We start from the raw sequence: 24,131 nt of genomic DNA on the forward strand, positions 1-24,131 counted from the left end.
CCACCATTATCCTGGGTAGTAAGTGGATGTATAAAACAGACACCACAGAGTAAGAAGCCAGACTGAGACTTGATTCCTGGGCCTATTTAGCCATTGACTGAAATTATAAGTATCTCTGAATAAAGCCAGCAGCTGACTACAGAGCTGAACAACGGGTATGTTACACCTCCCATAAAATTGCAATGTGCAAGCTAAGGCTTCCTGCAGTTACTGTTGTTCTAACTACTCGGTGTGCACCTGCACTCCTCACTGACACAGACACAGTTACAAGGCTCTGGTTTGTACCCACTTTCTCCTCATTAATAGGATACAGATGCAAGATTCACCAAAGTGCTTGCTTTTTTGCTGGCTCTAATCTTTAATTTCCTGATGACATGCAGAATGAGCTACAAGGAACACTTCAAGTTGGCCTTCCTGATGGCTAATTAATGTTAAAAGAAATTTACCTGTTTGGATTCCTAGCTGGCTGGTTCTGGAAGAGGCTGAAAGAAAATCCTGATCCCAGATAGGAGAGTTTTGACTATAAACTTCTTCCTCTAACATGGACAAAAACCTAAACACAAGAGTAAAAATAATAGTAAGATAAAAAGAGTGAAAAAAAAATTAACGTGTTATTAGAGGGACAAAAGCCCTAATCATCTATGGCAATCACCCTAAACCTCTGAGTCTCACCTTCAACTCGTAATACACTAGGGAATCAAGACTGAAATGACGACTTATTTGGGCAGCCCTAACATATTTAAATACAGAAATGCATTTCTACAAACTATTCTCTGTTGACCTTATTCAGCTGCATGCAACATAAAATACACAGAACATTACACCATGGAAATGCATTAGTCTTCCCCAGTGAGACTCAGCACACAATTTCAGCTCTCCATGTGGCTGTCATTGTCACTGTATTGCCACCACAAAAGTTGCTAATGTTGATTGAATGTTTGCCTCGTGCCTGAATTGCTCCAGGAACTTCTTACTGAATCCTCATGAGACTTACAGTATTATATATTTTATTTACCACATGGTTACATGTAGTTCTCACTATGTGATAGGTAGTATTATCAGCGGGTGAGGCTTACTAATTCACTTGATCTTCATATTGATACCATGAGATAGAATCACTTACTAAACCCATTTTACAGATGCAAAAACTAACACACTGCGAGATTAAATAACTGGTCCAAGTTCCCATAACTGCAAAACGGCAAGGCCAGGATTGGAACCAGTGTTTAATTACTATGCTAACTTCCCATCATCTTATAACCAAAAGCATCTCAGGTTTTGGAAGCCCACAATAATCTCCTGGAGTTTCCTAACATATGGAGAATAAAAATAACTTTTTTTTTTTAAATAGAAATACCTAAAAGCACTAAAAGTAGTTCACCGTAGTAAGGCCATAGGTGATCTTTTTCTTCTTTTTACTTCTCTAAACCATGTACTTTTCTGCAACATGTACATTTATTACTTTTAGAGTGAAATACAGATATTAAGTTTTTAAAGAAAACTGGCAAATAATAGAAAATAAGGGGAGGAAAGGCACAAGTTAAAGCCAAGCATCACAAAAAAACAGCATATGAGGACAGAAAAGATAAGGATAAAAGCCCTGATCATGCATCTGAGAGCCAGCGTCCTCAATGGATGCTGGCAAGCTGATCCCAGCTCTCACTCTGAGATATCCCAAGACTCAAATAACACCTCAGACCTCAAAATGTGTTGATTCTGCTTTCAAAACTGTAGGTTGAATCCCCAACAGCCTAGAATGTTGTCATATTCAGTGAAAGGGGATTTAAAAGCAGAAGTGGGTGGTAGTGTTACCCTACTATTAGTAACAGAGAAGAAAGCAGCGTTGATTTTTTGACTCAACAGCATAAGCGTGCCAGAACTGAGGGCTGATAGAACAAAACACACTATAATTAGCAAATATCTGCAAGAAGAAAATGAATTTGCTGTGGGGGAAAAAATTGTCACTATGCAAAGTAATTAAAATTTATCTTTGAGCAGCATAACAGGTGTGTGTGTGTGTTGGGGGAGGGTGGTCACTCTTTGTCCCTTTTTCCTTGGCTTGGAGACAGAATGGCAACTATCATCATAATATATAAGATGTCACTTATGAGGCAAATAGAGAAATAAGTATGAACTGCTTCAATATCTAAGGAAAAAAGCTTAGACCAGTTAATATACAGCCACTGAAAGGCATGAGCATACCCAAAAATTTTAACTCATTTGAGAGGTTAACATTTAAATTGCAGTTTAAGTGCCTTGTCTCATCTGCTGGTTTCCTGGGGATAAATCAATCTGACAATCAGGATGCTAGGAAATATGTGGAAATATCTGTTGTTCAGATGAAAAGTCCATCAGCATTATCCAAGACATCCTCCATCAAAGTTTTAGGATTTGGATTAAACTGCCAAGGAATTTTCAGTTTCTATCAGAGAAGCATTTTTATCATTGGTATTTGGACCAGAATTATATTTTTAACAATTAAAACCATGTTTCCTGAGACACAAAATTGGATACTCCAATAATAATATCTTAGTAATAAAAATCTAATTTCTCAAATAAAACAGATTTCAATTCAATTACCTCTGGTCAAAAAAGATAATACCTCCTCTCACACTCTATTCTCTAAATCAGCAGTTCTCAAGAGGGTGAGGAAAAAGGCTATATCATACCTAGATCGAGAGCCTTTTGAAATTACACCCTCTCCCTCCCCCACCAAGTACGGATCAGGCAGTAAAGTGAACTGTTTCATTCATGTCTTACTCTCTCTGCTCCACAAGTTATCAATTGTGCCCTCAGTCCCTCTTACTAGCAGCCAAACTCTTTGGTTTAAATTTTTGCTTCTTAGCATTGAAAATGCATTTCCAAGGCCAACAGCGCAGCCCTTCAATGTTCTTCTGCTTTGACACATTCTCTTCATTTAAAGATATTAAAAAGATAATGTCTCAGAGCTCTGGTAGAGTAAGAGGCACCAGAATATGTATATTCTATAAGAAATTGAGTGCAGAGATACAAAGGTCATGCTAAAGGAAGCCTCTACTCCCGGCCAGCCCTCCTTTTTGTTTTTAAGAAAGACAGGGCTTCACTAAATTGTCCAGGCTAGCCTAGAACTTCTGATCCTCCAGCCTCTGCCTCTCAAGCAACTGGGATTACAGGCATGTGCCACCACACCCAGTTCTGCTCTTACAGTCTAGTTTCCAAAGCATGTGGAACAGAGATAGAGGCAGGTAGTTCACCAGTACTTAGAGATGGGTGGAGAATAGGAATGAAAAAAAAAAAACAGCCACTTGAGTTCTTTTATACCACCTGAGTGGATGGAACCTGTGGATATGCATCCTCCCACACAACAAAGTGCTGGCCCACTGTAGGAGACCCAGAGACAATGGCCCAGATGGTGGAAGGTGAATGGAACTTGTAAGGGACAATGGTTGCAGTTAACAAGCTAATAAAAACTGGAACACACCCAAGATGGACAAAAGAAATTGAGGGACTTTCTTCCCAAGGATGCTTGTTTATCATTCCAGATTTTGTTATCTATGCAGGCTTCGACATGTATTAGCAACCTGAAGTTCTGCAAGAGCAAGAGTTCTCCCTTACTTTGGGAAATGGGTGAGGATTAGAGTTCGTTTCTCAAGAGGCAGTTTGTCTTTTTCCTGTCTTGCTTGTTCCAGGAGCTGTCGCCTCATGACAGTGAAGACTGAGCGAAGCAATGTTCTCCCGAACACCTGGGTGGTTTCATACCGAGGTAGACTGTCACAGAACTGTGGCACATTGCAGTAACACAGCCACCTGCAACGAGGAGACAAGCACCCTTAGTGTCTCATGCAAAATATCCTATTATGGTGACTCTCAATACAATTACCCACCCCACCCCACCAAGAAACTAAGCCTGCAATGAATGATAAGCAAGAACATAATGACCAGCCAGTAGAACTTGAGAATTAGAATAGATTTCCCTTAAACCACTGTGTGGGTCCAGTTCTGTTAGAATCATCCTATTCTGCTATATCATACACTAAGTCATAGAGTCAAACAGCCCTGGAATCAAATCCTTGCTTTGCTACATAACTGGCTTTTTGTAACTTTGGAAGTTTTATGTTATTCAGTCTATACTTCCTTACCTATAAAATAGGGACAACAATTATAGCAAATTCATTCAGTTCTTTGAATATTAAATGAAATAACACGTATAAGACGCATTGTATAATTCAAGTTTCTGGTACATAAATTAACAATAGTTTAAATAAAAGAAACAGGTAAAAAAGAGAAGCTGAGAAAGTCCCACTGATGAAAGAATCAGAATCCAGCAGACTAGTACTGAGTGAAGTTTAAGATTTCTTTAAAATGCCCAAGCAGAACTCAGATATTACTAAAGCTACAGTGGGAAGATAGGGCTTTTTTGTTTTGTTTTGTTTTTGTCTCTTCAATGTCATTTTATTAAGATAGCATGTATTGTCAGTGGCTTAGAAGCTATGAAAATAAAGAGTATAAACAGTTATAATGCAGTATAATAAAAGTCATTTATGAGTATTATGCTAAATATTTAGATAGCTTGATAACTCTTCCAAGGGAATGAGAATGTAAATAGAAGGTAACACTGTTCCTATCCCAAATAAGTATGACCATGTTCAAATACTTGAAAATTATTTCTGCTGTTGGTTAGTTGTGAGGCCCTTTGCAAGAAAATTTCTTTCTCTAATCCTATATTTTCAAGTGAGAGATTGAACTTGACTGTCATGTCCCAAGTTTTTTTTTTCATTTCTTTTTAAATTTTTACTTATTTTTTTAGTCATACATAACAGTAGAATGCATTTTGATATATAATACATACATGGAATGTACATACATCAGTCATATTGTCTATTCTATTCTGCTGTCCTTCCTATCCTCCCTACTCCTCCCCTCCTCTCCCCATCCTTTCTCTCTATCCAAACTAATGTGACACACTTTTTTTCTTTTTCCTTTTTCTCATTACAACATCACATATGTATTCTGTATAACAATGAGGTTCTCCTTCCATCTTCTGTGCAACTCCCCTTCTCCCTCTAGAAGATAGGATCTTCAAAAGTGTTCAAAGCTCTCTCAAAATACAGAAGTAGTAAGCTTCCACCATCTGTCGCCAGGTACACTTTGCAATGACTCAAAGTTGAAAATGCGCTTCAGTGTTGGAAGAGGCTGCAGGAGAGCTCAGACCAGAGGGAAATGTGGGGTTTTCTTGAGATCTGACTTCAGTTCTGGGTATGCTGGCACTTGATGGTGTTTAATGTAGAAAGCTAGAGAATGAAAGACCTTTCAAAACTGTGGTCATTTTGGGCAGAGGGGTGTCACGGAAGTCTCCTAGAGATGCAAGGTATGAAATTCCCAGGACCCAGCAAAAGGGATGCAACAATGGGAGTCACAGAGGATGGTACCAAACCAGGGAAATCTGGTCAAAAGCGTCATTTCACAGATACTTATTTCTTGGTAGCAGATCCAAATCATCCTCTTCTACGATAGGGCTGCTTTTCAAAACTTAAAAGCTTTCCTCCCGTGTGCTTTTCCTGTTCCTATTTAAATTAGGAGAAGCTTTCTAATGTGCCCGAACTGCCACAGGAAGTGCTCCATGAACCCCAAGCCCTTTAGAATGGAATAATACTGATGATCACATATTTACCCCATAAGTTGGTGATGGAGGTGGTGGTGCTTCGCCTTTATAGATGAAAACTTTCGTCTGTGTTAGCTCATCTGCACAGATTCACATTTAATCTTAAAATCCTGCTACTCTTTCTATTACTCCTCTCAAGTTTTCTCTTTGTAATTTATACCCAAATGTCATTTTACAATACTGAAATGGGCTCCTGTGTGTTATACTGTGTCACGTCAAACTGAAAGCAGTGAGTGTAGTAGCAGAAAAAAACTAGAAAGAGCATTTATTTTGTAAATCATAAGATACTCTATAGAGAAATTCATCATGCTCACAAAGCAAGCCTTACTGAATGTTAACACTTGATAAAGTTAACAAATTATTTAGGGCTGAGGGGAGACCAGATCCCAAGTAACCAATTATGAAACAACAAAAGTAAGAGGTGACAAACTTAATAACCAGAAGCTCAGCTTCATGAGACTCTGATTACTCCAAGACTATTTTAAGACATAACAGTATAACGAAGTGTGTACCATCTTCTGCTACTTAGACCAGGGCTATTCAATAAAGCTTTCAACAATGATGAAAATATTCTAATCCTATATTAGCATATATCTATGCTAATACAATAGTCGTCCACAACTGGAACTATCACTTCAAATGTAGCTAGTACAACTGAGGAGCTTAAGTATTAATCTTCTTTCCTTGACTTCAATTTTATTTTTAAATAGAAACAGTGTAAAATATTTTTTCACTAAACACAACTTTATTGTTTCAGTAGTACTCCATTTTGTTTTAATTGTTTAAAATTTAGTGACTGAATTAAATGAAGATATATTATAAGCACAAAATATACACCAAATTTAAAACACTTAGTACAAAGAAAGTAAAAATACATTCTTGATAATTTTTCACTGATTATAGAGATAGATGATGATATTTTTTCATATGTTGAGCAAAACAAAACATTAAAATTGATTTCCTATATATTAATTCTTTTTAATATAGCTACCAGGAAACGTAAAAATCACAGTGCAGCTTACATTATTTATCTCCTGGACAATGCTGGGTGAGAACCTAGAGCGCACTGAGGGGTGTGGTTCGGTGGTAGGCCTGCCTGGCAAATGCAAGGCTCTGGGTTCAATCCCAAGCACTTCCAAAACAGGAAAAAAAAAAAAAAAAACTAAGAGATTTTCCATCTGTGGAGGAAACCTCATGGCAGAAAGATTTGTTCTGCCTCCAAGACTGATGGTATTTCTGCTACAGATATGACAGGTCATAAATATTATCATAAAATTTTATCCAAAAGTGCTTAACAGGTCATTCAATCTTCCCAGGGTTTAAAGGAAGACTGTAGAGATTATGATTATCTACTAAAATTTTTCAAATAATAGGTGCCCATTCATTTCCTCTGAGAGCCGTTTTGCAGACCTCGATTTATGCTTTCCAGTTTTGTCTTTAATTCCAAGATTAATCTTATTTTATAGTCTGTAAAGTGCACAGTACCTAGGACAAGGATGCTGGGTCAATGCATGCGGTGGTGGGGAGGATCGGTGGTGTTTTAATTAACTGACATGGTCACTGAATACAGTGAGAAAGGAGGAAGTGGGCTGGCATGGCCACAGGTCCTCCTCCAAAGGCTCAACAGCAGGAAAAGATTTTACCTAAATGGCTAAAACCAGCTCTCCTCAGAAGTAACCTATTTCCTTCATTTTCTACATGTAACAAAGAGGGCATTTAAATGGGGCATGATGGTGCATGCCTATAATCCCAGCAACTTGGGAGGCTGAGGCAGGAGAATTGCGAGTTCAAAGCCAGCCTCAGCAATGGTGAGGCACTAAGCAACTCAGTGAGACCCTGTCTCTAAATAAAACACAAAATAGGGCTGGGAACATGGCTCACTGGTTGAGTACCCCCTGAGTTCAATCCCTAGTATTTATATACTGTTTACTCATTTTTCAAATAACTGTCAGATTTTTTACATCCTACTGGTGTTTTACAACAACATTTTCTTTAAAATGCAAATAGAATTGGAAAATTTGAACACAGAGACCATTTTGTTCCTATGCTTGCTGAACTAAAAATCCAATTTTCAGGAATTAACTGAACTCACCTGGTTCACTGGAAATAAAGGATAATTACTACAGATGTAGCATCCCAAATCCAAAATGCTTTGAAATCTGAAACTTATTAAGTTTTCAAATTAGGGATGCTCAATCAGAAAAGTCTGTGCAAATATTTCAAAAATTTTAAATTCCCAATCTGAAATATTTCTGGTTCCAAAAACTTTTGGATAAAGGATAATGAATGTGAACTGTAGTCCAGACTAGGAGCTAGATCTCCTGCCTCCTGAGCTGCTGATCTTCTTACTGATAATTACTATTCTAGACATACAAGTCTAATCAAGAATAGTCAGTATGCATGGTGATGAGCTCTACTTCACAAAACAATGACTACATGAAACTATTTCCCAATATCAAGTTAACTGTATCTAACCTGCTCTATGGTTTGTTTGTTTGCAGTGGTAGGGATGGAACCCTGGGCCTCATGTATGCTCAACAAGTGCTCTACCACTGAGCTACATCCTAGTCCTAACTTGCTCTGTATTCTCATGAATCATCTCCCCAATGTGGGGACAATCTCTAACTTCCAGAATTTCTGTACAACCCAAAGTCAAACAACAATTGTTTGCCTCTTTCCTATAGCAGATTCTGTTGGTCAGATGTATTGTAAGAAAACACATTCCCCTGACAGTATCTCTTCATGTTATTTCCTCGTGGAATTATATGAAGAAATAACATGAGTGTACCATCTTGAAATTCAGGCGACTTCAAAATAGTTGATCAGAATTTTTTCTCTAAAGCCACAGTGATTTCTGGGAATGTACATATAATATATAGTTGATTTACAATTAAAAGTAAGATTGAGGGGCTGGGGATGTGGCTCAAGCGGTAGCGCGCTCGCCTGGCATGCGTGCGGCCCGGGTTCGATCCTCAGCACCACATACCAACAAAGATGTTGTGTCCGCCGAGAACTAAAATAAAAAATAAATAAATAAATTCTCTCTCTCTCTCTCTCTCTCTCCCTCTCCTCTCTCTTTAAAAAAAAAAAAGTAAGATTGATCTTTTTGTTTTATTTATAACAGTGAGTAAATGATTTAAGCAGCTCTACTGTTCAACCTGCTTTTGATTTTTTTTTTTTTTAATTGGATAAAGCTTGGCAGGTTAGTTCTGTAATGAAAGCAATCCTTTTCCAAGTCTACTCTTTTCCACAGAGAATCCAATTTCACCCTATTTTCATGCTAATGTTGTGCTCCAGAAGTCTTCAGCCTCTTTGTTCTAATTGCTGTAAATGATAAACCCAACCAGCACTGAGGTAGAGAGGTTGGAAGCCCGCTAGTGATGCCTGCCGCCTAGGATACTGCACATTTCTGTTGACGTTTAGCATCAGTGAGACACCATGCTGCGGTCTTGAGTGGTTCTTTAAATTCCCAAATGTGGTCACAGCAGTGAGGTTTTATTCTGAATCGCTGACCGATTCTCCTCATTTTCAGAAGTTGTTCTTCTCAGTTTCCCTTTCTTTATCAATACCAAGCAACAGAGGGGGAAAGGGTGGGGTGTTGTCTACCTTCATTTCCTTATTTATTGTGGACAGGGGCTCCAGGTCTACATTCCACCTACAAATCAGCAGGTTTCACAACTCATGAAGGCATATTCATTTCAGCTTCTCCCAGCAGGTTTCTCTTCACCATTGTCTGGCTCCACTCTTCCACCTTCAGCTGCTGGCTTAGGATACTGGGCTATAAAGGGCTCTGCTGCTGTCTTTCTATTCCCCATTATCTTAGTTTCTAAAGTGATATTCAAATAATTATACTCTCATTCAACTGTCCATTTCAGGCTCTAGCTTAAAAGCCCCACATTGGCAGTGACTGAGTTTTAAAGAACAACGTGTGTGGGAGCAAAACGATGACAAGCATCTTCATAGTCCCCATCCTGTACCAGACACCATGTACAAACCTCCTATGGATGACTCACGACACTCAAGATACTTGACAGAGGAAGAAACTGAAGGTCAGGGAGGTGAAGAGACTGGTCTAAAGCTCACAGAGCGGAGAAAGATGAAAACACAAATGAAACAGTGCTCCTTCAAACCCCAATTTCTATTTTTGCTACTCCTTAAGCATTTATAAGTGCCACCAGTTTCTTGGTAATTCTCAAATGAGGCCTTGCATTTATTTTTTTCTAAAATACAAGTATGTCTCCAGTGCTACTTCACATTTAATTCTCCTTTTTCTTGATGTGCTAATTACTTTCTGTTAAGAGTTACAAATACCCAAGTCAGGCATGGTGGTGCATTCCAGCAGGTTGGGAGGCTGAAGTAGGAAGTGCAAAAGTTCGAAGCCAGCCTCAGCAATTTAGCAAGGCCCTAAGCAACCTAGTGAGACCCTGTGTCAAAATAAAAAATAAAAAAGGCTGAGGTGTGGCTCAATGGTTAAGCACCCCTGGGTTCAATCCCTGGTACAAAAAAAAAAAAAAAAAAAAAAAGTTACAAATATATCAGGGTTTTAGCTTAAGAAATATTCAGCATTAGCCCAGTATGGTGGCACACACCTGTAATCCCAGCAGTTTGGGAGGCTGGGACTGCCAAATATGGTTAGGTATCAGTCCTCTAGGATTGATTCCAAGATAAACTTGTGGTAAAAAAGTCCCCCAATGAGCAGCTCCGTGGTCTGAAAGGGCAGGGAAACAGCCCAATGAGCATCACCGCAGAGGAGCCAATCAGTTGGCAGCTAGAAGTTGCTGGGGCCACTGTGAGCCAATCATCAGCTGGCAGCTGGAAGTTTGCTGGCAGCTGGAAGTTTGCTGGGGCCCCTTCAGCTGTGGCTCTCAACATGGGACTGCAAGTTCAAAGCCAGTCTCAGCAGTTTAGCAAGGCCCTGAGCAACTCAGCAAGACCCTGTCTTTAATTAAAAAATAAAAAGGGCTGGGGATGTGATTCAGTGGTTAAGCATCCCTGGGTTCAATCCCTGGTACCAAAAAAAAAAAAAAAAAAAAGCTTTGTCAATTTTTCAGATGAGATTGAAAGACATATTTCTAAGATTTACTATTCCAACTCTTATTTTAAACAATAATTACAAAAATAAAGAACTACTATTAATATAAAACTCCGAAATAGATGGTACAGAAATGAAGATCTAATAAAAACTGATTCTGAAGAAATCTATAATTCCTATAAGTATAAATTACTAAGGGGAAAATATTTTATAAATTGCATATAGGGTACAAAGAGGGAGAAGGTAAAATAAAAGGGATATTACTGATTTTTTTTTTAAAAAGTCAGTGACGGAGAGCAAAGCATATTTTAAATCATATCCAATTCTCCAAGTTAACTGCTATTTCAGAAAATAACCTAGGCACACGCGGTCTTGAAAAGCCTATTAAAAGACAGTGCCTGCTTTAAATGAAGAAGAAAAAGATACACTGAAGCTCTGTAATGGTCCCTGAAACATGTTTGATGTGCCTCTAAAATATAAATGTGGAAAAGATGCAAAAACAGAGAACAGAATGGAAAATCAAGGTTACTTTAACTTAAATGAAAATAAATGTAAGTTATTATATTTTGAATGGTCCATGTTTTAGACTTTGTAAAGCCAATCCCATCATCCAGCAGTTCATAAACAGTAAAATAAATTACCACTTTAGAAAAAAATGTGTAACCCAAGAATATTTGCAAAATTGGAATGCCCAGCAATAGAGAAACAGTTAGGTAAATTATGTTACATCAACTCAATGGGCTATAATGTAATTCATAAAAAGCCTGATATGATGCAGGGGGCGGGGGGAATATAAAATTCTACATTTTCTTTCATTGAACTAACATAAAAAGTTTAAAGGAATAAATACTGGAGAATAATACCTTTAATGATATTAGTTCTATCGTGGTGCTAGAATAATCTTTCCTTTAAAGAAAAAAAATCCTGGGGCTGGGGATGTGGCTCAAGCGGTAGCACGCTCACCTAGCATGCGTGCGGCCCGGGTTCGATCCTCAGCACCACATACAAACTAATATGTTGTGTCCGCCAAATACTAAAAAATAAATATTAAAATTCTCTCTCTCTCTCCCACTCTCTCCCTCTCTCACACTCTTTCTTTAAAAAAAAAATCCTTTAACTCCTTCATATTAATGATCATTGCATTTGGGTTTTGATGAAGGCTCCATAAAATTACAGAGTTAAGTGTAACTTAACGACAACTTACTGTTGTCTAATCAATGACATTCAATAGAATTAAAATGCAAGCCATACATGTATTTTAAATTTGCTAGCAGTCATTTTGAAAAAGTCAAAATAAACAGGTGAAATTAACTTTAAGATTTTTATTTAATCCGATATATCCCAAATACTGTCGTTTTTGCATATTATCAATATTTTAAAAATGAAACAAAAACAACTATTGGGATTGTGGGTATAGCTCTGTGGTACAGTGCTTGCCTAGCATGTGCAAGGCTCTGGTTTGATCCCCAGGACTACCAAACAACAGGAGAAGGAGAAGAAAGAAACCATTCGTGAGCTATTTGAAAATTATTTTTTTGTACAATTTTAGAAATCTCAATTCAGACTAGCTACATTTCAAGTGCTCAATGGCCACATTAGTTGGAGACTATCAAACTGGATAACACAGGTCTAGATTTTTGGATCTCTCATCCCCTAAAACACTGTGACGTTAAGAAAAAGTAGAAGTTTGCACAGGAAATTACATAGTCATTCTCTGGGAATTGATGGAGTCATCATAATAACGGGGCAACTGTCTGCCTACAGAAACCAATAGTAATTTCATGTCTCTAACATGCTCCGTGGGGCCCAAAGAGAAGGATTTATCATCTTATTACCTTGTGTAGTTCTCTTTGTATCCAGAAATATCATCGTTGGGAGATCGAAGTCGACGTTGAGATGGAGCCTCCAGATGCCAATAGTTGATGCGGTTTAGGAACATTTTGGCCAACTCAACAATTGTTTGCCTTTCTTTTGATGGTAGGTGACTAAATTTGTACTGTACAAAGTTATTCACACCCTTAAAAGAGGGAAGAAAATTTATTCATGCAAATATGTGATCATACTAATTCTTCACACCCACACAACCAGCACTATTGGTGATGAGCAAAAACAAACACACACACACTTCTCAATTCTCAAAAATCTTGTGTGTGTGTGTATGTGTGGTGCTGGGGATTGAGCCCAGGGCCTTGTGCATGCAAGCCAAGCATTCTACCAACTGAGCTATATCCCCAGCCCATTTCTTCCTTTTCATTAAAAGAAAACAACAGTGCCCACAGAGAAATCTGCCACAGGTCACAGTGGATGAAAAGTAACAAGATAGAAGGGCTGTGAGCTGTGGCTTTATGCCTGCTTCAATCCTGAAGCAGTTCAGAGAAAATCAAAACCATGGACCAAAGAGATCAAAACCCCTTAAACAGTAAAATATGACTGTTTTGCAAAATAATTCTGGCTTCACTATTAGCATATAAGCTCATATAAAATGTGGTTCTTAGATAAACATTGTTTTTCTCTGGAATTTTTTTTTTTTTTTTTTTTTTTTTTTTGGTACTGGGGATTGAACCCAGAGGCACTCAAACACTGAGCCATAACCCCAGCCCTTTTTATATTTTATTTACAGACACGGTCTTGCTGAATTGCTTAGGGCCTCACTAAATTGCTGAGGCTGGCTTTGAACTTGTGATCATCCTGCTTCATCTTCCCAAACTACTGGGATTACAGGTGTGCGCTACAGCACCAGGCTCTGCAAAATTTTTAATCAAAACTATTGCTAAAAATAAAATACATAATTCGGTAGCAAAACAAAAAACTATTGCCAGCATATCTTCCATATTACTAAACATTAGAATTTAAGTCTTGTCCACTGAACTAACTAATAATATTTAAGTCTTTACTGTCTCACTCTGTTTTTTCCTGATAAACTTGCTAAAACCAAAAAACAGTCAAAATTGTGTGCTTTTTCAAAAAGCTCTGGATTCCTTTAACCTTCCTGCAGAACACTCCCATCTCATCTAATTTCACATAAAAGAACAATAGATTCTTATTTAATAGTTTGGAATCAAAACATAACTTGTTCTCCTGAAAACCCACTGATAAAAGTACATTTGTAAGGACTCTGGTATTCCATCTTCTCTAGTCAGATTTTCATCAAGAAATTCAGTCCAGAGAGCTTGACTTTGATATAGCCAAACAATGAAGGGCTAAAAATTGATGTCCGTGAAAAACAACCTTGCAGACAAAGTCTATACATTTTAACAGATTCTCTGAGTAAAACAGCTTCTTCCCAGGAATTGTACTGTAGCCAGAAGTCAATGTTTTTCACATTACAAGCGAATTCCCTCACCTCAATAAATAGGCTTTTCCAAACAGTGCCAATCAAAAGGACAAAGACTTATGTTTACAACATCAACAACAGGGAAAAGAACCATTAGTGTGTCCATAGTCCCCTCAACCCCACAGCATTGGGGGTTAAGGGGGCTCAGGATTTAACCCAGGATGTTTTACCACTGAGCCACACCCCTAGCCCTTTTATTTTTATAATTTAAGACAGGGTCTCACTAAATTGCTGGGCCTGGCCTCAAACTTTTAATCCCGATAATTTTCACAGACCTGGGTGAATATTTCGGAGCCAGGGATGGAAGATGGAAGGAAGATGTGAATAGAGATGTAGAAGGAAAATTGAAAGGTGTCATCAGGCTAAGGATGAGACTCAGTGGTATATGCCTAGCATGTATGTTCAAGGTCCTGGGTTCTACCCCCCAGCACGGGACCGGGGGGGGGGGGGGGGGTTCAACTTAAAATCAATAAAGAACGAGCTTGTTTTTATTTTTTTACCTGCTCAATACTAGGTTTTTCAAATGGAGGCTTCTTCTCCAAAGAGCCTTCAACCACAGGTTTTCCTCTTTGTAAAATAGATTTTCTCAAGAGCTGCAAAGAAATAATTTTTTTTTTAAATTTGTCTATCTTACAGACAGCCTTTAAGGGAAGTTACTGTATTCTATTTCTTTTAACTATATGTAAACAAATTCTTAAATCAAACAGGTAAACTATATCAGGTAACAAAAATTTGCCTTCATATCCATAACCAGGACTATGAGAAACTACACACCTTTCATGTCTGAGCAGCCTTGACTACCCAGGACCACCAGACACCACTATCCCTCTTCACCTTCTCCCTCTCTCTGGTTCTGGCTTCCTACACACCAAGAAGACTGCACATTCCAGTTCAGGCCACTGGATGTGTCCTGAAGCTCGGGAGCATCTTACTTAAATGCATGAAAGGCTAGGACCTATTCTGCACAAATGAGGCCAGGAAGAGGAGCTGTCTAGAGGAGCCAGCTGGATGGAGGTCCTATACACAGTCTAGGGTAAGTTTTTCGGGAAAAAAATTCTGCAAGGCTCTCAACTGGCAACTTTCACTGTTGCGGTCTCCTTTCACTTCCCTTCCATCTGCAGCATGTAGGCCAATGGTTCTGGCATCTGAATGCCCACAGAACAAAAATACTGCCCGTAATTCCTGCCTCTGGAATCGAAAACCCTCAAAGAGCAAATAGAAAAAAAAAAAAAAAAAAACAAAGGCATTTACCAAGAAGAAAGTTGAATTGAAATTGAAATTGAAATCCTTTTTTTTTTTAATTTAAATTCTTTACCTTCAACCTTTGCTTTAATTTTCTGTAAACTTTACATGTGAGCTGGGTATGCTATGGTCCTGCATTGATTTAAGTTACATTTTTACTTCTTTTCTCCATTTATTGCCTTTTCTATAGAAATAAAACACGGCAACCATTCTCCCAGTGGTTACTGGAAATTGACAAACCCCTAAAGTTAAAGATGGCCATGTGTCACCACGGAGCTGTATCTTACAAAGACCTCATATATGTTGAGTATGGAGTATTTGTTGGTCCTCTGAATGCACTATGCCCATCTTTACAAAAATAAATTTCCAATACAGGTAAGTATTATCTGTGCTTCTAAGGATACATAAAGATTAATAATAAAATTTAAGTACAAATAATTCTAGTTTCCTACCTTTTTTTCTCCTAAGACAAATCTTGGCCCACTGGGGTTTTCCATTTAGAGGTAAACTGGTGTTGAGCCTCAGTTTTGTCATTTACAAAGTGATGGGGCTGAGACACAAGCATATAAAAGTTTCTATTGGTGCCAAGTTCAGTGGCACAGTGTTCCTCTAGCTAATACAAGTTCCTGGGTTTGATCCCCAGCACTAAATAAATAAATATTAATGCAACAGCATTTGCATTCTGTCTTTTGCCAGAAACTCCAGAGGTGGTTTTGGTTTTGGTTTTGTTTGTGAGATTCTCTATCACCCAGACTGGCTGGCCTTGAACCTCCTGGAATAAAGCAATCCTCCTGCCTCAACCTCCAGAGTAACTGACATTACAGGCACATGCCACCACCCATGATTTCATAATACCTTTTGAGGTAGGTGATCCTGTTATCTGTATTTACAGATGAGGAAACCAAAGCAGAATAACATCAAGGTTATTCTGTCATTACACTGAAGGAGCAAGGTTTTTTTATACCCAGGTCCCCAGAACAACATCTACAGGCATTGAGGCATGCTTCAGTTGTAGGACACAGCTATCCATTGAGTTTATTTTCAGCATCTAAAATTGAAGTTTTTAAATGCTGCTAGAACATACAAGACATTTTAACTGAATTATTGACACATGAGACACAGAAACTGCCTTTCAAAAGTTAGGGGATGGATCATTTCTAACTCCTCTGTCCAAACAATGACTGCATTAGAGTGGGTGCTGATTTTTTGGGGGAGGGGGTGTAGGGTACCAGGGATTGAACTCAGGGACACTGGGGCACTGAGCCATATCCCCCTGTAAATAGAGACAGAGGGGGTGAGTTATGGCTCAGCAGTAGAGCGCACGCCTCGCACATGCAAGGCCCTGGGTTCAATCCTCAGCACCACATAAAAATAAATAAATAAATAGTTATTAAAAAACAGAGATGGGGATTATTTTGGATTGAATTTCTACAGGCAATTTTATGTGCTCTATTATTGAAAGACGGAAGGGGAAAAAAAAAAACTTCAAAGCAGAGCAATGTTTCTGGCGCGTTGTGTTGGTTATAAACCCAGGAGGCTGACAAAATGGAACCCTGACACCACCTTCTCTTCCAGCAGGGCAGTGGGGAGCTGCCAGGGAGCTCAGTTCCAAGACAAATCATAGCTGCCGTCATGCAGACCTTGCTTTCCCTCAACTAAGATCTTTTTCCAAAGAAGCTCTAAATAGTAAGAAGCTGCCAAGGTTCAATCTAGATGACTCAGGCCTCATGACCATGTCAACAAACTGTCACCTGGAGTGGCCTGCTAAAGCTGTGGGAAATCAGTTCATTCTCTCAACTCGAGATAAATCCCAACTCGAAATATAATTTTCCCTTCAACTCCTTCTGCTGTCTTACCCCCCCCCTTAAAAAAATCCATTAGTACAATAAAAAATAAAAGTTAACAAGAGACAGGAAAATTATGGAGCAAATAAGTTCAAAGAAAAAAAAAAGCTGTAAGAATTGGGTAAAGAAATTGTACTGGGATTCCTAGCAGCCAAGGCAAAAGAAGAAACTTATTAGAAAATCTAATTATCCTTATATAAATATAGAGTGCTGCCAATGTAGCTCAGAGAGCTTGCCTGATAAATGAGAGGTGCTGGGTTGGAGCCCCAGCACCATAGATAGATGGATGGATGGATGGATGGATGGATGGATGGATGGATGGATGGATGGATAGATAGATCACAAAGCCTTTTATTAAAGAGGCAAACTTTTCCAGGCGGTAAATTCTGGATGCTATTTTTTTAACATTCTTCTAAGGGTTACATAAGATAATCTAGACTACAATACCCTCTACAGCAGGTGTGTTGTTTTAATCATCCTTCTGGCGACCTCCTTTATAAATCTATTTTTAGCACCCCGAAGTTTTTCTACCCATCTTGCCACCAGTTTCCCTCCCACACCTGTAAGTCCTGACTCCGAGAAGCAGCCTGAGGAGACCTCCATCTGTGGGATGGGAATGGCTGTAACCCAAGTGGAGCTGAGGAAGGACCAGGGAGAGGCAACTATGGGGAGTGGCGGCTGTGATCGGTGACTAGCGTCATCAAGACACATGTCATAGTGGGAAGGTGCCAAGGCCCATTTGGAAAGTCTTGATTCCTTCCCTTGAAGCCTAAGAAACAGACTTGGGGCCCCTCCCATTTCCTTCTCTCCCCAGGGTGGCCTCCATGCTGTTCCTACACCACAATACTCTCACCCAGTGGGCAGACGAGATGTCTACTCTCCTTTCTGCGGGGGGGGGGGGGGGGGGGGGGGGGGGGGGCTCTTGCCCTGGCACCGGTGGCTCCTCACTCCTGCTCCATTTCTACTCAGATGCCATCTCCTCAGAGAGGATTTCCTAACTGCCTTCCTCGCTGGCAGGCCCCCTGCCCACCACCATTCTTTCCATTCTGATTTCACTTACCCTATACTTTGTTTCTCTTCACGGCACTTAGCACCACCTGAAAATATATTATTGACTCATCAACAGTCTGCCTCCCCTGCTGAATAACCTCCATAAGGACACAGTCTCGACCACGGATCTATCCCTCATGCTACACTGGTGCCAGGCACAGAGCAGGTGTGCAATAAATATTTGTTGGGTGGACAGAAAGAAATCTATAAGCCTATGCAAATCAAGATATGTAATTTTGCCTAGAAGCATGAAGAAGCTCAAGGAGAGTGATGCATCCAATGCATGGCAGGTCATTTGAGAGAATCCATGGCATGCTGCGCAAGCCCTGAGGGAAAAATATACCATAAGCTGAGAGTCTCCACACCCACAGCCTGGCATGTGGAGACTGAGCATGTGTGGAAAAGAAAGGAGAAGAAAAGCCGTTTAAAATATTGAAATCTCACCTTGAATAGATAGAAATAAACTTGTTTGGTATCTGCATCTTCCTCCTTGTGGACGCAGGTAAAGAGATATTCCACATCCAACACTATTCCCAGGAGTCTGTTCATTTCTTCCTCTGACACATTCTCCAGGTGGGAAACATGAGCAGCTTAAGATGAGACCAAAGGAACAACACGTATGTGTAAGAATTCAGTTGGAAAACCACAAGCACTCCCCACTAGAAAACAGAAGGTTCTCTCTCACAAAACTTCCCTTCAATCCCTTAGGTTGTCTAATGAATCCTCAAAAGGGAATTTCTGAACCCTTTAGGATGGATGTTTTCTCATAAAAATCTACTTGTAATTAGCCTTCCTATCCAACACTAAAAGTGGGCAAGGAGCTAATGTATTCAAATAATGTGTATTTGAAGAACTGAAACTTAAAAAAAAAAAAAAAAACAGAAATTTGTAGCAACAAGTCTGCTAATGAGAGTGTCAAGTTCTTATGTTTCCACATTAACAAATTCTCCACCATGGGCTGGGGATGTGGCTCAAGCCGTAGCGATCTCGCCTGGCATGCGTGCGGCCCAGGTTCGATCTTCAGCACCACATACCAACAAAGTTGTTGTGTCCGCCGAAAGTTAAAAACTAAATATTAAAATTCATATTCTCTCTCTCTCTAAAAAAAAAAAAAAAAAAAAATTCTCCACCATACCAAGAGAGTTCTCTATTTCTCTACAGTCCTAGACATTGATCCAGGATTTGTAGATCTGTGGTTCAGAGGTACGGAAAACCACATTCCCTCAAGATTTAGTTCTAAGTCCTATGGAATGCTCAGTTGGCCACAAATATCATTACAGTGTAATGACTGAGGTCCATTCCCTCAGCCTGAGACACACCAAAATCTCATTGTTTCTGCAGCAGTCCCAAGACTGTTTTTAGCTCAGGATTCAGTTAATGTCCTCCACGATTTAGCCCCCAAACATACTTTCCTACCTTTGTTCTGTTGTCTTACTTCAATTTTAGTGAACTACCACTGACCTTACCCTCTCCCGCCATCTTGTTATCTTCTCTACCCAAATTTTGTCCATCTCTCAAAATTATCTCATTTAATCCTCAAACAATCCCATAAAAGTATTAATTTGTAATCCCATTTTACAGATAAGGAAACCAAGACTTAGAGAGATTAAATACTGTTTCATTAAACTTCACTCATCCAACAAGGCAGAGCCAAGGGTTCAAAAGTCAAGAATGATTGACTCAAATTCTAAAGCACCTACAAGTATATATTTCATATTTCTTTTTTTTGATACTGGGGATTGAACCCAGAGGCACTTGGCCACTGAGCCACATCCCCAGCCCTTTTTATTTTTAATTTTGAGACAGGGTCTCACTAATTTGCTTAGGGCCTCTCTAAGTTACTGATAGGCTGGCCTGGAATTTGTGATCCCCTGTCTTAGCCTCCCAAGTCACTGGGATTACAGGTGTATGCCACCATGCCAGCTCCTCACCTGTTTTAAAGGGAGATGGAACAAAAGATCATTTGTGTTTTTGTGATTTGGGGGGGGGGGGAGAATCAAACCCAGGGCCTTTGCATGCAAGGTAAGCACTCTACCAACTGAGCTATATCCCCAGCCCAGATTATTTGTTTTGTCTTGGTTGGGTTTGGTTTGCTTTGGTTTCAGTACCAGGAATTAAACCTGGGGGGCTTAACCACTGAGTCACATCCCCAGCCCTTTTTATTTTGAGACAGGGTCTCCTCAGCCTGCCGAGTCACTGGGATTACAGGCATACACCACGATGCCTGGCTAGAACTAAAGATTATTAAGGAATCTCTTCTAGGTGGTGGGCACAGGTCAATCTACCCTGGAGAACACAGTGCTCCTGTCATCAAACCATGCTCAATTGGAATCCTGGGGTTCAGGATACTGGTAGTACCACTTGCATTCTCTGTGTACTACAGCTCCTGGCTTTCAACTACCAGTGGCTCCATTTCTCTACCTAAAGGCTTTTCCTCTCACTGTAACTTACTCTGCCACGTATGTACCCCTCACAAGTGATCCTCCCGTCTTAGCCTCCCAAGTTACTGGGATTTCAGGTGTGCACCATCATGCCAGATCCTTACCTGTTTTAAGGGGAGATGAAACAAAAGAATATTTGTTTTGTCGTGATTTGGGGGGCAGGGGTGGGGGCGCAGTGATGCTGGGGAATCAAACCAAGGGCCTTTGCCTGCAAGGTAAGCACTCTACCAAACCTGAAGAAGTTAGTATATCCCCCTCATATAACTAATTGTCATTGCCCACAGTGAAATCTGGCTTAGTAATTAACCACATTTATTGTACAGGTTTCCTCTGTCTTACTTTCCAACTCCTCTACTTTCAGCTCAAATAAACTACCTATACTAAATCTTTGTCTCAGAGTTGGCTTCTGGGGAGCTTAACCTCAGATACCTAAACAAAAGCATTTTCAGAGCTGGGTGCAGTGAAATCCACCTAAATCCCAGCTCCTTGGGCTGCTGGGGCAGGAGGATCATATCTAAGTCCAGCCTGGACAACTTAATGAGAAATCCAGTCTCCAAATTTTTTGAACAGGGGCAACAGAGACCTCAGCTATAGCTCAGTGATGGAGTACTTGGCTGGCATGCCCAAGGCCCCAATGCCCCAGCACTACGTAAAAAGAATGATTCTCAAGGAAGTAAGAGAGTTAAATGCCAAAGAAAGGGGAGCTTCCAAATGTGCTTAAAAAGCAGGCGTAGCTGTACCCCATTCCAGACAAAGAGGACTTTATGACAAAAACTATAAAGAGAACAAAAAGGCATTATATAATGATAAGGGTCAATTTATCAGGATATAACAATTATAAATATATGTGCTCAACACTAAAGCACATAGATACATAAAACAAGCAACAGATCTGAAAGGGTAGAAAGATTGCAGATCACAGCACAATAATAAGAGTTTCAATACCACACTTTCAATGATGGATAGATCATCTAGACAGAAAATCAATGAGAAAACACTGGACTTGAACTACATTTTAGACCAAATGGAACCAACAAACATAGACACAGTATCGCATCAAACAGCAACAGAATACAGATTCTTCTCAAGCACATGTGGAATTTTCTCCGGGAGAGATCACATATTAGGATACAAAGCAAACCTTAACAAATTCAGAAAGGACGAAATCATTCCAAGGGTCTTTTCCCACCACAATGATATAAAACTAGAAATCAATAACAGGAGAAAGTTTGGATATGTAAAAATTAAACAACATGTCCTTCAACAACCAATGGATAAAAAGAAATAACAAGGGAAAACTTAACTGAGGAGGTAAAAGATATGTAAATGGAAAACTATAAAACATTTATGAAAGTGAAGAAGAAATCAATCAATAAAAGAATATCTTGTGGGCTGGAGGTGTGGCTCAGCGGTAGAGCCCTAGAGCATTCGAGGCCCTGGGTTCGATCCTCGGCACCACATAAAATAAATAAATAAAAACAAAGGTATTGTGTACAACTAAAAGAAATAAAATTTTAAAAAAGGATAGCTTGTGTTCAAATATTAGAAGAATTGATATCATTAAAATGGGGGCTGGGGACATAGCTCAGTTGGTAGAGTGCTTGCCTTGCATGCACAAGGCTCTGGGTTCAATCTCTGATATCACCAAAAAAAATAAGTGAATTACAGATTCAAGGTAATCATTACCAAAATTTCAAAGAGATTCTTCACACAAATAGAAAGAGCAATTCTAAAATTGATACAGAAATAAAAGATGTAAATAGTAATAACAACCCTGAGCAAAAAAAAAAAAGAAGAGAAAAAATTGAAGGCATCACATACTTCCCGATTTAAAAATCTACATCAGGGGCTGAACTTTAGCTCAGTGGCACAGAGCTTGTCTACCATACTCAAGTCCCTGAGGTTTCATCTCCAGCACCCTAAAAAAAGAAACCACAAAGCAATCCACTTCCAAGTTATAGTAATCAAAATGGCATGATACTGACATAAAAACAAACACACAGACCAATAGAGAACCTAGAAATGGGGACTGGGACTGGAGTTCAGTGGTAAAAGCATTAGCTTAGAGTATGTGAGATCCCTACCACCACAAAAGAAAAAGGGGGGTGGGGTGGGGTGGGGAAGGAAATAAAAAGAAGGAAAGTAAGAACCTGGAAATAAATCCATGCATTTACACTTGACTGATTTTCAACAAAGATGCCAAGAACACACAATGGGGAAAAGACAGTTTCTTCAATAAATGGTGTTGGAACAACTAAATTTCCACATGCAGAAGAATGAAATTAGACATTTATCTCACAGTATGTACAAAAAAAATCAGCTCAAATAAATTAAAACAAATGACCCAAGATTGTAAAAATATTACTAGAAGGAAACATAAGGGAAAGCTTCCTTTTGTTGTTGTTGTTCTTTTGGTTTGGTTTGGTTTTCTACTGCGGATTAAACTCAGGAGTGCTTTAACACTGAACCAAATTCCCATTCCTTTTTATTTTTATTTTGAAACAGGGTCTCACTAAGTTGCTGAGGCTGGCCTTGAACTTGCAATCTTCCTGCCTCAGCCTCCCCAGTCACTGTGATTACTGGCGTATGCCACCACACCCAGCAAGGGCAAATCTTCTCAACATTGGTCTTGGCAAAGTTTTTTTGGATTGAACCCAAAAGCACAAGCAACACAACAGAGACAAACGGGATTGCATCAACCTGAGAAACTCTGGACACAGAAAGGGGAAAAATCAACACAATGAAGAAACAATCTACAGAATAGGAGAAAACATTTGCAAACTATAAATGTGACAAAGAATTCAAGGAATATAGAAGGAAATCAATAAATAATAATCCAATTAAAAATGGGTAATCAACCTGAATAAACATTTTTCAAAAGACATGAAAAAGTTCAACAGATACATAAATTTTAAAAAAGTTCAACATCACCAATCATCAAAACTAAAATTATGGGCTGCGGATGTGGCTCAAGCGGTAGCACACTCGCCTGGCATGCGTGTGGCCCCAGTTCAATCCTCAGCACCACATACAAACAAAGATGTTGTGTCCGCCAAAAACTAAAAAAATAATTCTCTCTCTCTCTCTCTCTCTCTCTCTCTCTCTCTCTCTCTCTCTCTAAAATTAAAAAAAAAAAACTAAAATTAGACATCACCTCACAGCTGTTTGGGTGGCCTATTATAAATAAAAGGAAAGATTAAGTGTTGTCCAGGACTTGGAGAAAAGGGAAACCTTGTCCACTGTTGGCGGGAATATAACTTAGCGCAGCCATTATGGTAACCATCATAAAGATTTCTCAAAAGTGAGAAATGGAATGGACAAAGCTTGCACAGGCCTGGAATTCTAGCTACTCATGAGGCTGAGGCAAGAGGATGGAAAGTTCAGGCCAGCCTGAGCATTTATTAAACAGGCTGGAGATGCAGCTCAATGACAGAGCACTTGCCTAACATGAATGAAGCCCTGGATTCAAATCTCAACACCAAAAAAAAAAAAAAAAAGAAAGAAAGAAAAAGAAAAAAAAAGAAAGGAAGAAAAGAAAAGAAAAGAA

General features: G+C 39.2%; 1 protein-coding gene across 8 annotated transcripts in view; it reads right to left on the minus strand.

Moving 5' to 3' along the window:
* The window catches only part of KAT2B (lysine acetyltransferase 2B), a 115,546-nt gene that overhangs the window by 41,671 nt on the left and 49,744 nt on the right, over positions 1–24,131 (minus strand). For all 8 annotated transcript variants that reach the window (XR_014020968.1, XR_014020969.1, XM_081285326.1 and 5 more), the window contains exons 3-7: positions 18,588–18,733; positions 14,508–14,600; positions 12,509–12,690; positions 3,595–3,786; positions 447–553 (exon numbers count right to left, since the gene is read on the minus strand). Coding sequence is in view for 6 of the 8 variants with exons in the window: in XM_081285326.1 (XP_081141452.1) it covers positions 447–553; positions 3,595–3,786; positions 12,509–12,690; positions 14,508–14,600; positions 18,588–18,733 (720 nt within the window). In the remaining 2 variants the exon portion in view is untranslated. The remainder of the gene's footprint in view (positions 1–446; positions 554–3,594; positions 3,787–12,508; positions 12,691–14,507; positions 14,601–18,587; positions 18,734–24,131) is intronic.

Source organism: Spermophilus citellus, assembly GCF_964194105.1.
Source record: "Spermophilus citellus genome assembly, chromosome: 3".
Classification (NCBI taxonomy): domain Eukaryota; kingdom Metazoa; phylum Chordata; class Mammalia; order Rodentia; family Sciuridae; genus Spermophilus; species Spermophilus citellus.